The 23,739-nt window shown below is 48.2% G+C and overlaps 1 protein-coding gene across 4 annotated transcripts in view; it reads right to left on the minus strand.

The window, feature by feature from the left end:
- Positions 1–6,557: 6,557 nt before the first annotated feature.
- Positions 6,558–23,739, minus strand: part of MDGA1 (MAM domain containing glycosylphosphatidylinositol anchor 1) — a 156,665-nt gene continuing 139,483 nt past the window's right edge. For 3 of the 4 annotated variants that reach the window (XM_030268620.4, XM_072927297.1, XM_072927298.1), the window contains one exon: positions 14,001–23,396. In XM_030268620.4, the coding sequence (XP_030124480.3) occupies positions 23,305–23,396 (92 nt within the window). In that variant the 3' untranslated portion in view covers positions 14,001–23,304. Of the gene's footprint in view, positions 6,713–14,000; positions 23,397–23,739 lie in introns of those variants that run through there. The other variant, XM_072927299.1, reaches the window with a different exon arrangement.

Here is a 23,739-nt window from a genome sequence, read left to right on the forward strand (position 1 = left end):
ACCAATTCATTGCTACTCACTGATGTCCTACTGTGACATCCTTGACCATGGATCACGGTCCCTGTGGCCTATTGTGTTTGGATTCACACCACTACAGCCCCAGACAGGGGATGCATCTCACTGTCCTCGCGGTGTCTGCTCCTGGAGGAGCCCCAGGGAGGCGATTGCTCAGCTGCTCACTGCTGCCAGCTCTCTGGATGCCTGTCAGCATCTCCCTTCTGCCCTCCATGTCCCGCTGCAGCCCCCAGAGGGGGCGGCTCTTGCTCCCTGACTGACTGCATCACGGGGTCACGGCTGCGCTGGCTGTGTGCTGTCACTGCATGGCATGTGGGACTAATTGAGACCAGGAGGTCATTCACAGGAGTTGTAGCACATGGGACTGTGCTGGATACTCCATCTGCATTAAAATCCATGGACAGATAAATCAATGGCTCTCCAGGAGGATCTCTCCACATACTAGCCCCTTCCCTCTTCTTTCTCCTGGCCTTTGCGGTGAACTGTCAGGATCACAGAGAGGTAAGGACACTTGAAATCTATGATTCACACTTTTAGGTCTATGCTGCCTGATTTTTTAAGGCTCTTTTTCATTCACTGCTGGGACGCCACACTTGTATTTTCACAGTTTCTTTAGCGCAACAGTGTTCATGCAAGAGACAGCACGCAAAGCACTACTCCAGCAAGAGCCTACTCTCCATGGGTAAACACTGCCCTTCCTTGGGAGCAGTGGCAGCTCTGCCCACTGCCCTTTTAAACTCGAGGTAACGGCAATAAGTTATATTTCTCGAACTGCTAATGGCTCCTGGTTTGGTTCATGTGAGCTTTGTGGTTTCTGGTACTTGGTTTGTAGTGTGGCTTAGACTGCCCAACGAAGAGCAGGGAGCAAAGCTTACTCAGAGACCACATGAATACGTATACTTTCTTTCCCTTTAAATGAACACTTTCACAGTGTCAACATGGAGCTTTCTAGTCCACAGAGATTTGGGGACTTTATCCCCACTTTAATGTAATTTTTTCTTCATTACTCATTGTTGGTTTGTTTGTTTAGTTTTTTGTTTTGTTTTGTTTTGTTTGTTTGTTGATGGGTTGGTTTGGTTTGTTTTTTAGAGGTAGCAATGCTTATTTCTAAGCTGCTTCCCAAACAAAAATAAAAGCCTTTAATCAGGCTGGGAAAAGCCACAAATTATGCAAAGGTAGCTATATACTGACAGAGGTTACTGATGCACACTAAACTTCACCACCCCTCCTTACAAGAGCAATGTCTGCCATTAAAACAGAGCACAGATTCATGAAGTATTCATTACATGGTTAAAAGAGTCCCCTTAAAATATCCTCCCCTTCATATAGATTATAACTACCCCTCCCTCCTCTCTTCCACTTTTCCTCTCCCAAAGTAAAAGCACAGTTTGGAGCTAGGGTAACTCCACTATTCACACAGTGTAGTTCCACAGCTCAGGGACTGCACCAGCCAGCTCTACACTGCTGCTCTCCAAGGTTTTCTGTGCAGCAGGGGTGCCAGGGGAGTGAAGGTTGTTTCTATGAAAAGAGTTGGAAACAAAACCTTGGATTTTGAGCTTGAATACTCAGGAAGTCAGAAAAGGTAGAGATGGGAGAAGGGCATAATTGTGCTTCTGGCAATACAACCATGTAGAAATGTGTCTAGCTGAATAGAGTAAGATCATCTCAGTGTCACAGAATATGTGTTTGAGTCCAAAAAACTTGCCTCCAATGTTGCTGATACACACACTGAGGTGGTGGACTGAGGGGTGGATCTGTGGCTCCCAACTTGCTCATAACAAAGATCCCAGTAGTGATCCATGCAGTGCCTGTTATTTATTCTGTGCATAAACAAAAGAAATCATCCTCCTAGGACTCTCAGTCTAGTTTCTTTCATTAAGAATAAATGAAGTATTAATAACAGCAAAAAAAAAAAATTACAGAACAAAATTTTTTAAAGTGTTTTTTGATTGGAACACATTTCCGTAAAGCTCTGGCTGGAATAAGCAGCTTGTAGTGCAATGTATTTCAAATAGATAGAATAATGCCCTAAATAACCAGGCTAATTAGATGTACTTTCTCCACAAAACCACAATTCTGATGTTCCTGTCTTGCGGTAATTAAAGAAGCATTTACCATGCATTAGAACTTTTAATTAGGTCTAACATCTAATAAACTTGGAGTAAACTAACAAATATTTTCTCTGCCAGTGGGTAGTTTTTAATCAGTGTTTAGAGGTTTAACATTTCAGATAGCAGACATCAACCAGTGTCTAAAGAACTTGAAGAGGCATAACCATTTGAGTAACTCTTGTGCTCACCCCTGTAATGTTGAGGGAATCAGTTCCCAGCCTTTTCCATTTGGTAGTTTAATTTTTGTGGGGAGAGCTACTCTAGAAACTGTATTTGCACAAGGTTTTCTTGGCTGTGGAGTGGATGTAGGTATCTGCTGGGTGCCAAGTGTGGGTTCCTTCCCCCTTGCAAGAGCTGTCCAGAGGGTAGACCAACACTCCTGCTGTAGTCAGTAGAGGAAAAGTAGGCTCATTCCCTCCTAAACAGTATTTAAGAGAGGTGAGGCCAGCCCCCTGCTGAAGATTATTCTCTTTCTCAATCAAGACAGAGCACCTTGGTAGCAATCTGAGATTAAATATCTGAATTATAGATATCTAAAGAGAAATAAGAGGCCTCTCCCTGACCTTTTCCCAGGAAAGCCCTGCTAGTATGAGATGAAGTTGTGAGTTTCCTGATGTGTCCCTGCAGAAAAATCAGAGCATGGCCCACAGGAGAGCTGTTGGGGAGGGGGAGACATCTCCTGGTGGTAATGGGGTTGCAGGAATCCAGTGGGGACAGCTTGTGCTAGCCATGTAAAGAACTATGCCCCTTTCCTCAGGAGGGAGGGACAAGGCTGGGGGAACTGGGACCTGGATGATGAGGAGGACAGAGATACTGGGGGCAGAGCTGTATCCACATGCTGTGCCTGTATGGGGTAGGGAAATGGACATGTCTCTTGGTGACAAGAGGCTATGAGTAGGAGGGCTGGCAGCCCATCCTGTGCAGTTTGCTATGGCTGTGTTGAGGTTCACATGGCACTAAGACAGAAGAGATGTTGCAGTGGCCAGGCATGCACACAGATGGACAGTGAAAGTGCACAGAACTGTCTGTGGTTGACAGGTCTGAGTCCAGGGAAAGAGGTCACCTGAGCTCATTAGGACAGACTTCCCTGGCAGAGGAGTAGAGTTTGCAATGGAGGAGTGCATCCATCTGCTTTTCCATGGCTGTTTCAGTGGATCAGACAAGTGCAGACCCTTTTTAGGACTTGTCCGCTCAGAAAGTTTCCTGTGCAATAGGACAACCTTTTTGAATCATAAAACACAAATCTTCTGTGTTTTCTCCTTGAAGGTGGGGCATGATGCTGGAGCTCTAAAGCATAATCAGCATGTTGTGTCGCTGCAGCATCCTAAACTGCCTCCAGGAACCAGTCATGCTATCTTCCCATGATGAAATAGCTCAGAAATTTACACATTCTCTGCAGAAGAAGGGGCAGGGAAGTAGAGTATAGGAATATATGTTAAAGGACCAGCTGAGGAAACAAACAGAGAAGTCAGGAGGCACATGCACAGGGTAAAGACTGAGGGTATGCTCTTGAGAAAGAGAGTGTTATGGAGGATTTGATACAGTGAAGAAAACTGGCAGGATATGGAAGGAGTAAAGACTTTCAGATTTGGTCATGAAAATGGGCTTAGGATACTTTGGAGGGGCAGGATGAAGCCCAGGAATTGCTGAAAAATGGGCACACAAGACAGTGCCCATGAAGGTAATATTTGCTTCAGCACATCTGACACATGCCAGTACTTGTGGAACAGAAGTTTTATTTTCTAAATCTCATGCATCTAGGGAATGACTTTAATGTAGCTTGAAGTGCCAATAAATGGAATAAATATGTGCCATTATCAATAATAATAACAGCCCTGGAATATTTTCTACCCAATGATCTCAAAGCACTCCTTTTTGTGATTTATTCATTGACTCTTTGAATCCTCAGGGAAGGAGGGGATTATCATGATCACCTGCTTTGCAAGTGGTGAAATAGAGGGTAAGCAGCTGAGCTGTGAATAGAACCATGACTGTTATCTCTCAGCATCAAGTTCCCAAGCCAGAAGTTGGGAAGAAAAAAGTTGCAGCAAATGCCATGAAAAGCCTCTGGCATGCCTCCCATGGAGCAGGCCGAGGGGTACCTGCTGAACCTTCCTGATATGACTGTCATGTGCAGACAGACATTCAGACACTATGAGGGCAGAGCCAAGCAGGCTCAGTCTTGTGCCAGGCAGATTCTCTGGTGCTCTGGCTCCTATGTTCTGTATCCCAGCACCATTTGGAGGTGCTCAAGCTGCAGACCTGTTTTTGAGAAACAGGTTTACATGCTTGAACCCCAGCTCTTTCTCCCTTCACTCCCAGGTACCAGGCTGGTTTCTCACTCACTCATAGGGGCAACTCACGAGTCAACAAGGGTGTTCGGTGTGATCTGAAAGTGTGGAGAATATTTGGGGTCTGCTACCTCTTTCTGGTTATAACTGATGTTCAGGTTAGCTTTTAAGCTACCAGACCAAAGAAAAGGGGCACAGGTCCACACAGCTATGAGTGACACAATTTGTGTGCTCTATATGCTGTACTGTGTGCAATACATACAGAGTATACAGATTTTAATGGAAATTTGATAGGGAAACCTATCTCTGCATATATCTTTAAGAAACCTCCTAGGAACTTATCTGGGAACTACCAATGCAAAAGGCAGCTTTCCACAGTCATGGAGAAGGTTGTCTCCAGATGCAGAGCAGAAGTTTATTACATTCCTGTTGCAGTGGGAAAAAGCTCAGACCCTAACTGGAGAGGATACAGTTAAGTTGCTTGGCCACAACCAGTACACTATCAAAGCCTAGTAGGAGGCCAGTGTAGCCTCTGTGCTGGTGAAACCTCTGTCTTACTTCTGTCTTACCTCCTGGCCCTTTCCATCAATTGTGACTCTCTCTTTCTTCACTTACTGCCTTTACTGGATCTGGCTGAAAACACACACAAGAAAAGCAGACCATCAGAGCCAAGCTCCTGCAGAGGTTTTCCCAGTGGGGGTCAGCAGACCAGCTCATCCTTGTCTGCTGGCCCCCACTGGCCAAGGTGGCCTAACCTTGCTTACACTGGCTGGCTCTGTCTCTGTCTCTCAGACTAATACAAGCTAAAGTGAAAAGCCTGAACTTGCTGTCTGCAGCTGAGGAGGGGCTGGGGGAGTAGTGTGGCAGCACTGAGAGTTATGGCTGTGGCATTTATGGAGCATGTTGCTATGAATCAATATCTCACCATAATTACCTCATTTGCCCGTTTTTCAAATTAGATAACAAGGTTCAATGCTTGACCAGATCATTCTTCATCCATTTGCATTTCCTCCTCTCCTCTGCAGTGGAGGGGAGCCCCTCTCCTATTAATCAGCAGGCCTTGGGGTGAGTGGGATTACACCCTGAAAACTTCTTTATCTCTTATGCCCAAGCACTGTTATCAAAAGGTGGAAGGCCAGGCCAGACTGTGCCCTCTGGGAGGACAGTGAGTTCTTGGTCCAGCTGGTTCCATGCTGAGATGGGAGGCAGAAAGCAGTGAGCTCATGCTCTGTTTAGACAGTGACATTTCCATGGGGCAGGGCTCATCCATCATGATGTGGTGGCTGAGGAGAGCTGTGACTGTTTCGAGCTGGCTGGCTGCCTCCTGTGCTGCTGCGGCTGAGGTTGCTCCCACAGGGAGCTCAGGACCTGCAGCATCCCTGGGGAGCTAGTGTATGGGGTCTGGGGAGAACTCCCTCCTGAGCAGGGGGACAGTAAAGAGGACAGGAGATCCCCACCACGACTCAGTGTTTGGGGAACAGAGAAAATCCATTTGTAGGGGAACTACTTCTGTTTCACGCCCAGCTCTGAGAAGATTTTTTTCCCCTTTGACCTGGCTGTTCTCTTTGCAGAGGACAGGCAGTCTCCCCCTAGCATGTTTCCTGCTTGTGCAGGAGCTCATGGTTTGCATCACAGACATGCAGACAGGGCATGAACCCTGCATGTTTCTGGCTGAACCCATCACCGTCCATGTTGTGGCTGGGGCTTTTTGGTTTCTCTTGCTCAGCAAAGCATCATGCTTATCTGGGTGATGACTTGTTTTTTGTAAAAACAGCACTTGCTCAAAATCAGAAGATTGTAATATCCTCAACCCCTCTTCATGCCTCGTTCTCCTGAGCCAGCCTCCAAGGCAATACCTATTACCAGGTATTACAGGCAAAGCAAATTCTTGTAGTCAGATGGCTCATTAGCTCCTGCTTCTCTGGGGACACCCCTGTGCCTTTCCTCTGCTCTCTCTCCCCTGTGAGGAGCAAGGGACTCCACCTTTGCCAGGGCAAAATAAAGAACAATTAGACAGTCATTAATCTGCAAGAAGGGAGGGCAGGAGGAGCACCAGCTGCTGAACTGCTGTTGCACAGCTGAAGTGTGGTTTCCCAGGGCTAAGTGGGAGTGCAGCTTGGATCAGAGATGGGGGAAGTGTCTTGTGCCTCTCCCTTGCTGTCAATTAGTACAAGAGTTTGGCCTTACCTCCAAGTAGCCAGAGACCTCAGGAGCAGCTCTCAAAGCTTCAAGCAGACTCTCTGGAGACTAATTGGGGTCTTTCACCTCCTTTAAGCTGCTTCTCAGCAATGTGCTCTGGAGTACAAACAGGAGAACAGATGATTATTTTGCCAGGAGTCAGCAGGGCTTTACCAATTCCCTGGAGCCCGAGGGGTAATAGAAAGAGACCTGGGAGACACGGCCCTGAAGTCAGCAAGCCACTTTCAATCATTTACCAGTAGTCCTGGCAAACTAGGGGGGTCCCAGATGACTGAAGGTTAGCAAATGTGATGCCCATCTATAAAAGTCAGAGGCGTGATCCAGGAAAATACATGTCTGTCATCCTGATCTGAGTACCAGGGAAGGTCATGGAGCATGTGCAGCATGTATGGGACAATCAGAGGATTGGGCCCAGCCACCACAGGTTTAGTAAAGGTAGGTGCTGCTTAACAAACCTGATCTTCTGCTGTGACAAGGTGACCTCCTTGGTGGATGATGGAAAGGCTGTGGATGTATCTACCTGGGCTGCTGTAAAGCCTTTGACAGTATTTCCTCCAGGAGAAACTGGCTGCTCATGGTTTCGGCAGGTGCACTCTTTTTGGGCAAAAAATTGTCTGGATGGCCAAGCCCAGAGAGTGGTGGTGAATGGAGTCACACCAGCTGGTGGCTGGTCACAAGTGCTCTTCCCCAGGGCTCAGCATCAGAGCCAGTTCTGTTTAATCTTTAACAATACTCTGGATGAGGGCATTGAATGTACCCTCAGTCAGTTTGCAGGTGACACCAAGACGGATGGAAGTGTTGATCTGCTGGAGCATAGGAAAGCCCTGCAGAGGGATCTGGACAGGCCGATTGATGGGCCAAGGCCAATTGTATGGGGTTCAACAAGACCAAGACTGACAACAGCCCCATGCAGTGCTAAAAGCTGAGGAAAGAGTATCTGTAAAGCTGCCTGGCAAAAAAGAATCTGTGGTGTTCAGCCTGGAGAAAAGGAGACTCGAGGCACCCTATTGCTCTCTACAATTGCCTGAGAGAAGGTTGTAATGAGGTTGGGGCTGGCCTCTTCTCCCAAATAACAAGTGACAGAAAAAGAGGAAATGGTGATGGGTTCTGCTAGTGGAACTTTAGATTGGGTAATGGGGAAAATTGTACTGAATGGGTAGTCAAGCATTGCAAGAACAGGCTGTCCAGAGAAATGGTGAGGTCACCATTTCTGGAGGTGCTTAGAAGACATGTAGATGTGGCACTGAGGGACAGGGTTTAATGTTGGGCTTGGCAATGTTGGGTTTATAGTTTGACTCAGGGATCTTAGAGGTCTTTTTCAGCCTAAATGATTCTATGCTTCAATAAGGTGCTTTGTGGCTGGAGAGAGACACCCTTGCATGGCAGGGTGGTACCTACAACAACAGCCAGCATGGAGGCTCCCCATCCACAGCTTTCAGACCCTGCATGACACTCCCTGCTCCCTGCTCATGTCCCTCTCTGTGCCCAGGTCCTTGGGCTGATGCTCATCCAACCTGTAAGGGACCATCTACCTTCTTCTGTACCTTCTCCTCCATGGAAATGTGTGGGGAGACTTTTATGCATGGGGGAAGCTGCTGTTTTGCTAGTTTGCTGCAGAGGAGGAGCATGTACATCCACATGGAAAAGCCCCCCTTTTCCCTCCTGCTGCAAGCTGATGGTGGCTTAGATGAAACAGTAACAGAAGTGTCCTATGAAAAGAGAAGGGAAAAGACTGCAGGAAAGGTGTTTCCTCCTGGGGAGAGCAGAAGGGGATGACGTTGCTCTGAAAAGATGCTCTGGACTGCACTAGAATATGCTATGCTACGAGTTTGAATGGCGGCCGGTTATGAGCCCCAGTGAGGAGGGCAGCAGGATTCAGCCTCAGTTATTAAGACCATAAATCATGGAGACAGTCATGGGAGAGGCTGATGAGAAGAGTATGTGCAGCCAGGAATGCCAGGAGGGAGAGACAGTGGGCATCAGAGACACAGAGCTTCTAAACACTGTGTTATTTTAAGAATTTTTCTTTTTTTTTTTATGGCAATACTGTCATTTTTATCAGAAGAAGGGACAAAATGATTTTAAGCTCCCATTTCCTGAAGACCCAGGCGTGAATTCCAGGTTGCTCCTGATAAGAGCAAAGGCTGGGGAGTTGGGGTGAAACATTATTAGCAAGGGCTGCAGGGCAAAAGTGAAAGGCAAGGACAGGGCTGGAGCAAGGCACTGAAATACCAGGAGCCACCCATGTTTGAAGGCAGGCTGTTTGCCAGCTGGGATTTGGGACTGCAGTATTTTCTTTGTCAAAAGCAGAAGGCAGGTTTTGGTAAGGTGGGGAGGTCAATGCACAGCACTGTCTGTAGTGTAAGGTGGGGCTGTTTGAGGTAGCTGGGAGGAAGGCTCTGCAAAGCCAGGTTTGCTGCAGCCTTTTCCTTTGGGCAGCCCATGTGGCACTGGCAGCTTCTCTGCTGCCCGAGCCCTGCTGCTTGTGGTCAGCTCTGCTATCTCTGTGCTGTGCTCTAGGTGTGATGCCTAACTACTTGAAGGGTACAGCAGGCAGATCCTTGTCCACTTGCAGTTCTCCAAGCCTCCCATATCTCCTCAGGAACCTTCAGCTCTTTCTGGTTAAATGCTGAGATCTCTCAGAAAGATCTGGGGCGAGGAGAGGCAGTCTCCTACAGCTGTGCAGCCAGTGTGCCTGCTGACTGCACTTTGCTGTTGGGCTGAAGGAAACTGGCTCTGGCTTAGCTCTGACTTTGGTTTTGGCTCTCACTCAGAACATCAGGCACAGCTGGAGCTGCACAGGGACATATAGTGAGCTTTAGGCACTACTCACGTACTGACAGCAGGGCTCTGGCTTGCTGCAAAGCCTATTCAGGACACTGGGTTAAAAGAGGCTGAGTTTGTGAGGGTACATCCATTGGATGAAGGATACCTCAGAGATTTTCCTCCACAGTGTAGCTCTTTTCAGAGGCAGAGGAAGTTGAAATCCAGGGCAACCCATGAGAACATAAAACCTGGTCCAGGGTGAGGTGCTAACCAGGCTGAAACAGGGCAGGAGCCTGTCCAATGGTTGCAGCTCAGTGTTCAGGAATGGGATGGGACCCCTTTCCTTCTCGGTGGTGTGGAGCATTTTCTGATGCTTGCACAAGCAGGAGGTGATACCTTTGACCTGCTTTGTAGTCTGCTGACAGGCTTCACTTGCAGCCTTGCACCTTGCAGGAACAGCCCTGGCCCCTCTTCCTTGTCTGCTCTCAAGAAAAGTCCTCAGAGGCATGTCAGTCTGGCTTTTGCATGGAGCAATCTGTGATGCATCTGACTTCCCTTGTGCCCAGGGGCTCACATGGGATGTGGAAAAGCCCTGCAGGGATGCATGGGTCATCTCTGAGCTCCAGTTGCCAAAATCTTTGGCCTGCCCTGGCATCCCCTATCATAGCCACCAGCTAGCTGCAAGGTACCAGGCTCTGGGCTAGCCTGTCTCTTCTCAAGGCAATGTGAAATAATTAGCTAATTAATCCCCATTCCCTCTCCACAGCAGGGAGCAGTACTGGCTCAGTGCCAAACCAGAGGTACAGGAGCAGGCAGTGATCCTGCTGTATGCTACATGAGTGGAGGCAGTGGGAGTGTCACAGCATCCCAAGCCCTTGGTGCAGCAGGTTACAGAGCAGGGAGCCCAGGGGACCAGACTGCACCGTCTGCCTCCTTCCACTAAGAGTCCCGAGTGCAGCGAAGAGGATCAAGATACAGCCAAGGGAGGCTGAAGGGAGACAAGGTGGCTGTCCTCAGACAAGTTGGGGCAGTGCTTCTGATATGCCATAGAGGCAGAAGAATTTCCCAGAGATCAGAGATCCAGCGGTAGCAAAAATCCAGGAACAGTCTGTTGCTGGCGTCAGCACAGGGCTATTGCTGACAGAAAAGGGCTGGGTCAGGAGTCAGGCTCAGTCAGAGCCCTCATGGGTGTGAATGTGTGGCATGTATATGGGGCCACACATTGATGGAAGAGTGTGAGTGTGGGGAAACACAGCTGGAGGGAGGTGCCCCCTCCATCACCAGATATCCAAGCATATGCTAATCCAACAGGTCTCCTCCTTGCTGTCCCCACTGAGCTAATGGACAAGGCTATCCCAGCCAGACTCAGGACCCAGCTCTGCTCTGGGGCTCACATGAGCTGTCAGGATACTAATGTGGTGGGCTGCAGCTGCAGCCCATATCTCTAAATCTTCTCTGCTTTTTAGGTCACTGTGTTCTGCTTATAAATCCTGATCTTGTCTTACAAACCATAAATCTTCCTCTACAGTCAGCACCATTTATTTTTTTTCCTCTGGTCTTGTTAAATAACAAGGTCAGACTATTTAAAATTCAGATTGTTGCATTTTCTGTGGTTTTTGCTTGTAACAAGTATTCTCTTCCATTCTGGGAAAATGCCACAGACCTGTGGCCAGACAGCCTTGCTTAGGAATTTGTAGGAAGAGACAAATAAGGAAAAGGGGTTCCAAAGGATATGCTGAAATAATCTGCCACTCACACAACCCTTGCATGTATGTACAATTCCATGCATGTGTGTGGCACACCTGATGCACCTATGTGCAGGCAGCCTGACCTTCCCTGCTTTCACCCACTTACCACCTTGCTGGCACTCGCCACCTCTCTTCACTGAGGCACAGCCTTGCACAGATTAGAGCTACATCTTGTCCCTCCACCTCTAACCCTCATACCCTCATATCCAATCCCAGGCATCTGGCAGGGAGAAAGTGGTTCCCATCCTCTCCCTTGCCAAGCACGGCCATTTACAAAAATCTAGTCTCTGCCATCCCAGCTTGGTGCTCTGAGACTTTGCACCCCAGCCCCTCCAGTGTCAGGAGCTACTTCTCAGCAACCTCTATATCCACCTGTGCTACTCATCCCTTCCTGCAAGATGCTGGTGGGATCCCCTGGCAGAAGCAGCACCTCTCCTCTGGTGCTTGCCCAGGGAGGGGAGAGAGTCTGTGAGAGTTGGGTTCATGTGGTAAATAGCCCCTGCCAAGCACCAGGACAGCCCTGCATGGGATCAGGAGCCTGCCAAAAAGTTGTGTGTGATGGTACAAGGCCAGCATTCCATGCTCAACTAGCCTGGAGCCTGCAGATAAGCAGTGAAGCATCCTTGTGTCTGCATTACAGTTCTCTTCTTAATGACTGTACAGCTCGTGTTTTTGCAGGTTTCACATGAAGGACTCTACTTCCTTGAGCATGCAGTCAATACTCCTTTCGATCTTCATCACTCACTCTCTGGCTCCAGGCTTTACTTATTGCACAGCATCCAATCACCAAGCCAAAGACAAAAGTGGCTTACTCCCCTGTGGCCTTTTTGGTGGGCATTCCCAGTGATCCGGCTTTAACGAAATTATCATTGCTTCTACCTTTGGAGGTGATATTGCTGTCTGCAGTGCACACAGGAGGGACTGAGCTGTAGCAGCTGTCCAATCAATAGTACAGAGCACCTTGCAGGAACAGCCTGAACCTCAGCCTGGTTTCTAATCTGCCAGCACATCCTCTTCTCCCTTATGGTAGAATTGTGATGTAGAGCTTGGGAATGTATTAGTGTATAGGTAGTGAGAGTGACCACAGATGGGGTGTCAGGCAAACACAAACTAAACAGTAAATTCTGGGTTATCAGAGGTAATCCCCAATGGTGGTGCCCTGTCTGAGAGAGCCAGAGCCCAGGCTTTTACAGTATGTGTCATTTTACAGCTGACAACACAGTAACAAATTTGAGTGCTTCTGCAAAGCAGACCTAGTGTGGGGACTACTAGAACAGCAAGAATTAACAACTAATGACAAAAATGCAAAGTTCCAGGACAAAAGGTAAGTGGCTGGAGTAGACTCCAGCTCTCTGGGTGATTTTAAACAATCTTACATTTTCCTTCTTTGGCTGCCCCCCTCTACCTCCTTTCCCTCCCAGTCTGTGCCTATTCCTTCAAAATACAGCTTGCTTTCCTGGCCAGTCGCTGTCCAGCTTCAGAGCTGTTCTGGACTGTGTGTGAAGGGAGAGGGACTCTGAGAAGGAGTCACAGCAGACTGAGACTCTGTCTCAACATGTGCATGACAAGGGTGAGCTGAACTTGGACAGGAATGACAGAGATACTGCTGTGTGCATGCATTTATATGCAAATATATAATATATATGTATGTTACACACACACACACACACACACACACACACACACACACACACACACACACGTATTTGTTTAATAGTGCTTTCCAGTGTTTTGACCTGAATCACCACAGCAATTCCAGTATCCAGCTCACTTCAGACTCCCATCTGGAGCATTTAATTTTCATTATGAGAGGGGGAAAAAGGAAGCATTTACTAGGCACAATTACTTTCATAGAATCATAAAACCAAACATCCTCTTTGCCAGTGGGTTTCACAACTGCTTGCTCTGATGGAAGCAGAGGAGGCAGAAATGTTGGCTTAGTTTGGAAGACTCTTCTGCATTGGCTTGAGCCCTATCCCAAACTTTCTCCAGGCTGCTCAAGATGCCACGGGGTCATCATCATTAACACTAGCTGAAGTGGAGGGTATGGCAGTTGTTTATATCATCCAGTGCCCCACAGTCAGGGTAGGCACCTGGGTGCTGGCTTTGTTTTAGAGTCTGGTGAGGTTCAGCCAACAGCAGCTTGTGGTGCATAAAGCAAAACTATGTTTGGCTTTCATGTGCAGTTCTCTTAAGTGTTGCTCTTAAGAGCTCAGATGAGGTAAAGTTAACTTAGGGTCTAAGCTGAGTAGCCCTGTAGATCTCATGGCAGAGAAAACATGTTCACCCAAGAATACCTTAGGCATCACATGGGTCATGGTTGGCATTGCCCATTCTCTGATGGGTCCATGGAGTAGCTGGACCCATGCTGGAGACCCTGGGGTGGATGGGAGTACCAGGAGAAGGGGCCCTGGCACCACACTGACATCCCAGGGCTGTTGATTTGTTTCACAACTCCTAGTTTTGGAGCTGCTGCCTTGGCTCATCTTCTTGTGGGGGAAGTCAAGAGCAAAGGATTAAAGAATCAGTTTTGAGTTGTGTCATCAGCAGCCAGCAGCCTCAACAGCTGCATGTCTGGGATTTAGAAAAGGCAGGAGGAGTTCTGGGTAAGGGGACATCAGGGAAGGGCTCTGAGGCACTCCCTTCACAAGGGTTCCCCAGCACTAGCTGCCCCAAACTTGCCTGGGCCATGTCCTGTGCCCAGCCCCTGTGCTAGGGTTTGAGCAATCTAAGAAGCCTGCCCCAGGGACTTCTAATAATATGTTTTGGGAAAGACTCAGGGTCAAACACTGGCACATGCCTCAGGGCTGGGCAGCAATACAAGCCTTGTCACCCCGACCCCACAGAGAGGGACACACAGGCTCACCCACTTGAGTACTGCAGCTTTATTTGAATGAAACAATCCATGTTGAGAATCTGTAGGTTACATGGCAAATGCACTGGGGCTGGGGGGAGGTGGTGGATGAGGCAATGCTTATAAAACATCTCACCCTGTTTAAAAGGTTCAGTTTAGTCCCTTTGTATTTTGTGCTTTTATCATTGTGGACGGCTTGGCATCATGGTGGCAAGGAGGGTCCCAGCTCCACTCAGTGGTGGCGATGGCACTCTATGAGATGTGGAGTGGGGATGGGACAAGACATGGTGGCAATGAGGGAGGTGGGTGGAGATGAGGCTCTGTCCCAGGATTCCCACCTAGGATACTGATAGCAAAAACCCAAGAGACACCAGAGGACCCCCCTCCCTTCTCCACAGTATCCCCAAACACACAGACTTTGTCTGTCACTCCATTTGGGGGCTGCTTACCAAACACTTCTGTTAGGTCAACCAACACTTTCTTACTGGCTTTGGTGACCTGGAAGTGTGAGGCAATGCAGTCTCACTGGAACTAGATCCCACTGAAGTGGCTCACTGTTGGGCCTGAGCTGGTTCTCCCTGCACCTCAGAAGTTGAGGATGGGATTTTGGTGTGATCCCCTCCTATGGGATCCAGGGATGAAGTCTGCTGCCGTCTCTCCAGGCTGGAAATGAAACACTTGGGGAGGGTTAAGTACGGAGCAGGGGGATAGAGTGAAAAGAGTGTGGAAATCACTGTCTGATGCTCACTTCTGGCCAAAAGCAGATATCACAGTTGTTTTCCCATGAGAACAGTTGTATCTTGGACGATTGCCCCTTTGCTATTTGTACTGTGATACAGGCAGGATGGCTCTGACTGGGTGCCAAGCAAAACCACGCTGGCACCAAATTTCCCAGTCCATCTAGAGATTAGAGATTGTCTCCATGCTGTCAGGCAAGGGCTGTGACTAAAACCACAAAGAAGAACCATGTATCCACAGCATTCACAGCTTTTAGGGAATGTCTTAAGATGAATGCATGCTGTGGAACCCCCTGCTGTGGAATGAGATGGTACATCTAGAAGATCCCAAAAATGGGAAAGCAGGCCAAACTCATCTATTTGAAAGCACTGACACTAGGCCAGTTTACTCAGCTTTAACACCAACAATTACATCAATGTGCTGAGAAGCTGAGGACGAGCAGCAGAGAAGAGCAAACAAAGTTTGACGTGAGGGAAAGGTCACCTCCAGAAAACTTTGAGAGAATCTTCTTGTCTCAGGATGCTACATGCATAGGAAAGCTTCTTTGCTCCAAGTCTGTAAATACCTTCATTCATCAGCATCTGAATTTTCCCAGGGAATATGCTCACCAGTCCCTTGCTCAGTCTCTGTGTGGTACATGCTGCCATCCATACAAAAGACCCAAACACTGCTCCAGTCAATGCCTGTTGCATTTTATAAATAGAGTGGTATCTATATTCTCCTCTCAGCACAATCTAGGTGCTGTCTGAGCTGACCATGCTGCTACAGCCTGGCTATCACTCTGTTTACTGATACCCACAGCTGGCTCTTGAGAACAAGGCCCAGTGAGACATAATATACCAAATGCCCCACCTTTGAAGGTACTCTGAGTTGGGGCATGGACTGTGGAAAAGGGGAAGCTGGGGAATCCACCTCCAAAAGGGGCCCTATTTCCTCCCAGCTGCATTTCTGGCAGCTTCGACACACCCACACCTCAGCTTTTAGCTTTGATCCTCTACAAGCTGCTAAGATAAACACCTTACCAGTGCCAGACCTACAGTGCAAGCAACACCTGGAAACAGCTTCATCTCAGCATCACGTTACTTATCAGGGTCAACAAAAGAAAACTTGTTGGTGCCTGGCTGCAGAGGATGCAATGAAGAGGAGGAAGTGAGGTTGCACTTGCTCTTGGCTAGTTTGGGCTCAGCCTTGAGCTGCTATAATGCTGATAGCAAAGGAGGTGCAGCTCACTCAGAGTGGCAGAGCAGGACTGCTGACATCTGGCGCATCCCAGCTACTACCCAGGCCCTGCCTTTACTGATGAATTGAGGCTTGCCATAGTTATGCAAATTCTGAAGATCTTGGAGCATCTCTCAATTGTAACAGCTGGGCTTTACACTTCACTGCCTAAATGGCAGGACCAGAGCCCATCTTCCCCAGCCAAAGCAGATCCCTGCTGGCTCGCAGCAACAGCAGCAGGACAGCTTTTATCTTCCTACAGACTTGGCTGGAATACAGGACAGATGCACATGGGTGGCAGAGCAGACAGGTACCCTTCACCTGGCTCAAAGCTTCAGACAAGAGCCCAGCCATTACAGCATAAGGTATATCCTTCACTATGAGCTTTGGGCACTGGCACTGCCTGGGGACTAGCAGTGTGTGACAGCTGTCCAGCTGGCCCTATCTTATACTGAGTTTAGGCCATTTTGGGGGTAAAAAAATCCCACTATAAGTCAAACATTCATACCCCAGTTTCCTTTTAGAACAATAGTTAATGGAAGCACAAAATTTTGTCTTATTCCACAGGAGCAAATTGTTTATAGGCAATAGCAAAAGCCAGCAAAACCTGGATTTTCCACAGACTTGCACAGCTCTCTGCAAAAATCTCTAATCACCCAGCTCTACCTTTGCAACAGTAAAGACAGCATCTCTCCCTTTCCCTTGTTCTCTCTCCCATGCTGTAAAACCCTCACCATGAAAGGCAGCAGAGAGGAGGACAGTGCTCATAAGTTGGGACCAGCCCTTTGCAGTTTTCCTCAGGGATCACAGTGGTTTGCCTGGTTCTTCATGTGTTGTGTATCTGGAGTTTGACTAGTACATTTTATTGGAAAATCTGGTCTCAAGACTTTCTTTAGTATCCCTGTCCAGCATCTGAGAAGCCTCAGGTCAGAGCCTGCTGCCTGCCATGAGTGAAGCAAAGGACAATGCACTGTGGAGCTCATCTTTCCTCTCTCCTTTTCCAGAAAACACACACAAGTTCTGTTCCATCCTTTCAGCCATGCATGGGGCTGTTGTGATTCCTCTTTTGCCTCTGATGAAGCCAGGACTTGATCCACACTAGGTCCATGATGGAGCCAACACATGCCCTGAAGTGTCCCTGCTCCACCACCACCACCCAGGCAGCCCCACCAGCCCCTCAAGACTGCAGGGAGCAAGATGGAGAAGGTGCCAGAGCAGATCTAAATGACCTGGACTGAGCCCCCATTCCCTGCAGCCACACAGCACAGGGACACCATAAGTCCTGCTGACTTGCTGTCTGTCTCTGGAGCTCTCTCTCTTCTTGAGAAAGGATGCTTGACAGTGAAGTCACTGAGCATGAACCTGAATCACAGTCCAGGGTCTGGATGTCAGGCACACATCTCAGACAAGAGTGGGATGGCACTGTTTTGACATGGTCAAGAGGTTGTCCTGCAGACTACAGCTGTCTGCAAGCTGCATCCCGCCCCCGCTCTGGAATGGTTAGTTGCTCAAAAGTGGTCCTGGGCTATCCCACAGTGCTTCTTGGGGTGTTTAAAACCTCCAGGGCACAAGTGGTCTGATATGACCATAACAAACTATAAATAGCCATCAGAAGACTCCAAAATCCCCTGTGGTGTGCTGGGTGGTGGCAAATGGTCAGCCAAACCAACATGTGCCTTAATCCCAAGGGAAGAACTGAAAACACCCATAGACCACAGCCATCATTTGGGATGCTGGGTATACCAAGGCTATTCAGCTCCCTGCTGGAAACCAACAGCTGCCAGTTATTACCATGGAGTGTAAATTTGGTCAGGTTAAAATCCAATAGCCAGAGCTCTCCAGCACTTTTCTTCTGTAAAAGTCTTTTGTGTCTGGATGAGCAGCTATTAGTTGGGCCAAAGCAAATAAAATTATGGCAACAGCCTGCACAGAGTCCTGCTGCTGCACACTTGTTGCTATGAACAGGGATGCACCCACATTGAGGGCAGTCTGGAAAAGACAACATATTGGGGCAGTTTAAAGGACCAAGAGTGTTCTTTCCCAAGCCATGAGTGCCAGGAGGCCTATCCTTTGCACAGGAAATACTCACAATGCAGCTGCTTGTTATCATTGAAAAGCAGGGTCCTTCTCCCTGGCTGCAGGAGCTGGGCATCAGTAGGTGCTGTGGCACTGTCTCACCACACCCAGCTCAAGGCACAGAGCCCATGTGATATGTTCCTCCGTGCCATTGCTAGGGCACCCAAAGGCACCCAGGAGGTAAAGGGATGCTGCAGCATTTCCAGAGAAAAACACATATCAGCATGGTGCTGACAAAGGTGACTAAAACACCAACATCCTGAAGCAGCAGCTTCCTGAGCTCTCTGCTTTAGCAAAAAGGTTTGTCTCCAAGTGGGGTGAAGTGACACCATGTCCTCCATGGAGGAAGGAAAATGCCCTGGTTCCTTTGCCTGTTCCTGCCTGGGGCAGCATGAGGACCCCCTGACAATTCCCATAGATATTCCCTGCCTCAGCCTTGCTGAGAGCTAATGGGGAGCAGGGTTTGCTCCTGATAGTGCCTTGCATGGGGACCACTTCATGCTGGAGACAAGGCTCAGGGCAGTGGTGGAGGGATGCTTCTCCCACCGGCATCACTGACTGTCCCCCCCAGGCTGAGAAGCACCCGGCACCAACCCAAAAGCTGTGTGCTTTTTGGCACAGAGTGATAGGGACAGGCTGAGGAGGAGGAATTCAGACTCTGCTCTCCCTTTGGTAGTAATTTTTTTTGTAATTCTGGAGTAGTGCACCCACAGGATTTTGTATAGATAGAAATGAAATTTCAATACTTTAGATAGCAATAGGGAATGAAATATAATTTGTATCATATTTACTACACTCATTATCATATCTCTAAATTATTTTTGCCAAAAAAAATCACCAGCCTAAGTATCTGAAGCCCCCCCACCCCCACCAATTTTCTCTGATTGCTACCATATTTCTTTCCAGAAGAAAACTAGCTCCCAGAAGAAGGGCTCCCTATCACTGTTGCTACAGCTGTGCTCCAGGCAGCACGCTGTGCAGCTCTGCTGGAGCAGCTCTGCATGCCTGCCAATCACGGAATCCCAGAATATGCTAAGTTGAAAGGGACCCATGAGCAGTTCCCAAACCATTTGTGCACTATGCAAGGTTTTTCATATAAAAGAAACAATTTTTCACTCCCTTACAGCTGGGAAGAGTTGCACGCAGGTGTTCCTAATTATGTAACTCTAGATTAAATGGAACACATGAGGTCCATCACTTTCCAATGATTGATCTCTGTGGAAGAAAAAGAGTCTAATATTATTATTACCAGCCAGGAACTGCATTTCAGGGCAAGCAGCAAGAATGGATGTTCATATTGTTAAAAGCCATGGATTAAAGTTCTGTTGATGACCTGTTATTTGGACTTGCACCGAACTGTAGAAAATTGTAATTAAAAAGTACATTTTTCAGAATATGATGAACAACTACAAAAAGAGGTTTCAAGTGTAAGTTTCTTTGTAAGCTGCACTTGTAACTACACAGTAGCATTCACTACTTCTAATATCTACAACTTATACCCAGGAGCCTGCACACTCACATATTTTCTGTTCTACACCCTGAAAAAAAATGAAATCGAGTATATATCGGCTAACACCCACACAGAATTCTTCCTAATGTATTTCTACAACTACCAAGCAGAGGTCTCCTTGTAAAGAAAAGCAGTCTCTTAAATTTATATTGCACTTTTCTTCTGCAGGGACTTTCATACTATATACAGGAATAATATCCACCATTGCTGAAATGCAGCCACTTCTGGAGTGGAATAAAGCAGCTACTTGATAGGCACAGATCAACATAAAACAGGAAGAGAAACATAACATTGGGACTGCAACAGATCTTTAAGAAGACAGACAGTAATTAAGTTTAAGGACTGTAATTTAGCCAGAACACTGTGAAAAATGCGAAGGGATCTTTAATTGGAAGGGGTAAGGAGCATGGCTTTACATCTCACCTGGGATGCATTACCTCCACAAGGAGACTTGCCTCTCAAGCATGGGGTAGTAAACCACAAATACCACTACCCTCAAAGAAGAGGGACCCTGCCTCCCCTCCACCCCATCACTGCACAGCTTCCCATCCTTGCTGCTGAAGTGCCTCTTTCCCCTGATACCATCTCTCAGCACATCTGCCAGGGAAATGAAGTCTTTCCTTCTGTCCTCAGTACTTCTGAGAAGCAGGGTTAATGACTTTTCCCCAACTCACCACCAGCTGCTTTCTAGCCAGAGATAAAACAGCAGAGCTCTAAGTGGGAAGGGTCTTCCTGAGACTTTTACAGAAGCTGAAGAACACCTGAAAGTAGGAGAAGGCTCTGGCCGGGACAGCCTCCTGGCTCTGGCCTGGACCTGCAGCCACCAAAGGGCTTCTTGCCCCTGTGCCATAGACTGGTGTGGTGAGGCTCTTACATCCTTCCTCGCAGGGGCTGGCAACAGGGCATGGACTCTCTCCATGCAGACATCCCTTTCTGAAAGTGTGGAGCCCTTTTGCTGACACTTGCCTCACAGGTAATGCTTTGCCCATCATCCTGAACCTTCAGGCTGGACCTCCTCAGCCCCACAGCACCTCCCGATGCTCACTAAACACCAGCAAAACCTGAATGCTTGTGCAACCTGGGCTGAGCAAACCCACAAGGGCCTCTGCCTCAGAGCTCAGAAGGTGAGATGGTTGCCCTGGGCAATCTCTTATCAATGGGGAAGCACTCCTGTCTCCACCTTTTGCCCAGCAGAAGCCTCCTGAAACCAGCAATGCAACACAAATGTTTTACTGCTGGCAGATCAGGAGCCATTGTGAAGCTCCCAAGCATCACTGGGAAGAATGGCCTCTCTCCTAGGAGAGAAAGTGGACTCTTCCCAGGAGTGGGGTGATGACTTCTGATGTCCAACAAGCACAGAGGAAAAGAAGAGCTCAGCCTAAAAAAGGGCAGCACTGGCTGCCCATGAAAATGGCAACAGACACCAAGACACAGAATTGCTGTTGGCACCCACTGCATCCCATGACACTGCCTGGCCCTGGGCAACAGTTGTAGGTTTCCCAGTCAAATGTGCACTCTGATTGAGGTCTGGGCTCTGGAGGGAGGAGTGGAGACAGAAAAGACACAGTCCCAATTCTTGGAAATGGAGAAAAGCAGAACAGGCTGGGGAGACCTGTATCATGCCCTCCCACTGTCCTGCAAGGCCTCCTGTGAAGAAGGTTCCCTTGACCCTCAGAGCTCATGTCCTTTCTCTCTCTGATGGTGGCTGGATCTCCTGGGAGTTAAGTAAGAGCTTTCCCCCTCCATCAGTGAAGGCAGTGAGGCCCCAGCCATGGCTGGAAGCTGAGCTATGCAGGAGGCAGTTAATACATTCAGGTGATTTCAGACAAACATGGCTGTCTTAGAGCAGCTGATCTATTCATCAGAAATGGGTAAGGTGCCACGGGTACTGGGTCTTCAGTGAAACAGCTATCTTATCTATCTTCTCTGTGGTGTTCCAGATAAGGATTTGGGATGGGGTATCCCTTAGGAGGAAGAGTCACAATTAATTGTGATTGTGGGCTGGTAAACCCCAATTCACAGCCTTTTGGGGCTAATTCTGCCCAGTGCAGGGAGGTAAGTCATGCCCAGAGCTGCTTCCAGATACAACAAGGCTATCACAGCTCCTGTTTGGCTGGTGCAGGGCAAGTCCTTCTCCTGGGAGCTCATCTGGAGCAGCATGTGCCTCCACCTTGAGGAGGCTGGGCCAGATCTGCTACAGGTCTGCAGCTGAGAGAAACACCAGCTTTACCCACTCATGATACCATCAAGAAAAAGGTGAATTTCCCCCTTGCTTGTTCCCTTGTTCCTCAGTGGCAAACAGTGCCACAGCTCACCACAAGCCTATTTCGGGCCAACTTCCTGCCTGCATCCTTCCTGGAGTAGTTTCCTGCCTGTTCTACCATTCAGCTCCTCTGCCCACTGCCCTGGCAGTGGAAGCTGAATGCCTGTGTGGCTGCATGTGCTGACAAAATTCAGCAACCTCAGCCCTGAGCAGTGATGCTGTTGCCACCTTTTGCTCACACTGCAGCGAATGCACTGTGCATGTAAAAGGCCTTGGGAGGTGAGAGAGCAGCATTGCAGCTTCCTGAACTGCCAGGCCAGGGGCTGGGTCTTGAACACAGGATTTGCTGCCTGGCTAAAGAACATTTAAATGCCTGACTCTTACCATAATCCCTAAAACTTGAGGTGGAGGAAGTAATGGAATAAAAAACCAAATAAGTAACAAAATACAGGCAGAGAAGCAATTGTGGGTTTAGGGCTGAGGCAGTAGCCATCCCAATATTCACAGGAGGAAGCCAATGTGCAACTGCTCCACACTTCCAGTCCCATCCCATCACATCCCATCCTTCAGCCCCAGAGAGACCAGATTTTCTGTCTGCAGCTCAGACCTGACCCCTATCCAGCATGAGTGCTGAGAGACAGAAAGAGGCTCTTGGAGGCACGTGCTGCAGCTGGATCCAGACAGGACTTCACCACCCAGCGTGGTCCATGTCATCGCTCCCTTCCTTGCTCCATCTTCTTCAGGCTGGGGGATGAGGAGAAGCACAGAGCTGTGGGGAAAGGCCAAAGCAAACCACAGCAGGGGCAATTAAGTACATGAGCGCCTGGAAGATGTGGATGGATGGAGACACTGAAGCACATGCGGTGTGAGGAAAGGCGCTCCAGTTGCCGGCATGTGGGGTGGCTGCTGCCCCACAGACGAAGCCGGTGCTACTGCAGGGAGCTGCAGTGGGAGCAGGGCAGCCCCAGCCAGTGGGAAAGCATGAGGAGACAAGAGGAGTACTGCAGGATATCATCCACTAAGCTGTGGGCTCTGCAGCAAAGAAGGTAACTGTTCTGGTAGAAATTTGTGCTTTAATATATTTTTGTTTGTTTGTTTAAAACAAGTTCACACTTCCCTGAGGAAGCCCTGTCCGACATTCCCATGGAAACATGGGTGTGTTTTTTTTCTTCTTTCATTTGCTCTTCACATTTCTTCATTCCCAGTTTTTGTGTTTCATTCCTTCTTTTCTCCATGTGTGTTTCTAACCTTCCTCTCTCTCTCACTCTCTCTCGTGCACGTGCTTTTTAAAAAAAGTTTTGTCTTTACTTTTAAATTTTGTTCTAGACATTATGACTTTCTCAAGGACCGCTCCAGTTCTGAACCAGATCCCTTTGCATGGTCATGCCTGTCAGTCTTTGGTAACATATGGACACTTTGGTGTGCCAGAGAGGAGGGGAGGAAGAGGAGCAGAGGTGGCTGAGTAGGAAAGGAGCAGGAATGTCTTGGTCCGAAGACAGGAGCGCTCGCTTGCCATCATCTGAGCAGTACGTAAAGGAAGAAAGTCAATGGTCCACAAAGCCAAGGGCTGTGCAGGGCTGGGACACTGCTTCCTGGAAGAGCAACAGCTGCCAGTCGAGAAGGGAGAAAGAGAATTAGTGATGGGACAGATACAGACCTCCTCAAATAAGTCAGCACACATCTATGTCTTCTCCCACCCTGAAGGACAGAGAGTTCCCTGATCTTTTGGAAGATACTTTGAGCCTTTCCTGGATGTTCTCAAGGTTCTTCAAAACTAACTTTGGAAAAAAGGTTGAGTCTTAGACTCTTTTGCAATCCAATCCTTTCTTCCCCAGAACTTTCAACCTGAGTCAAACAAAAGACTCTCATTGTGTTATGGTTATATCCTAGGCTAATAGAGACGTTTAACTGCACCTAAAATTTTGAAAATTTTAAAGTGTTCTGACTTTT

The sequence above is a fragment of the Taeniopygia guttata genome, chromosome 3, assembly GCF_048771995.1.
Source record: "Taeniopygia guttata chromosome 3, bTaeGut7.mat, whole genome shotgun sequence".
Lineage (NCBI taxonomy): Eukaryota > Metazoa > Chordata > Aves > Passeriformes > Estrildidae > Taeniopygia > Taeniopygia guttata.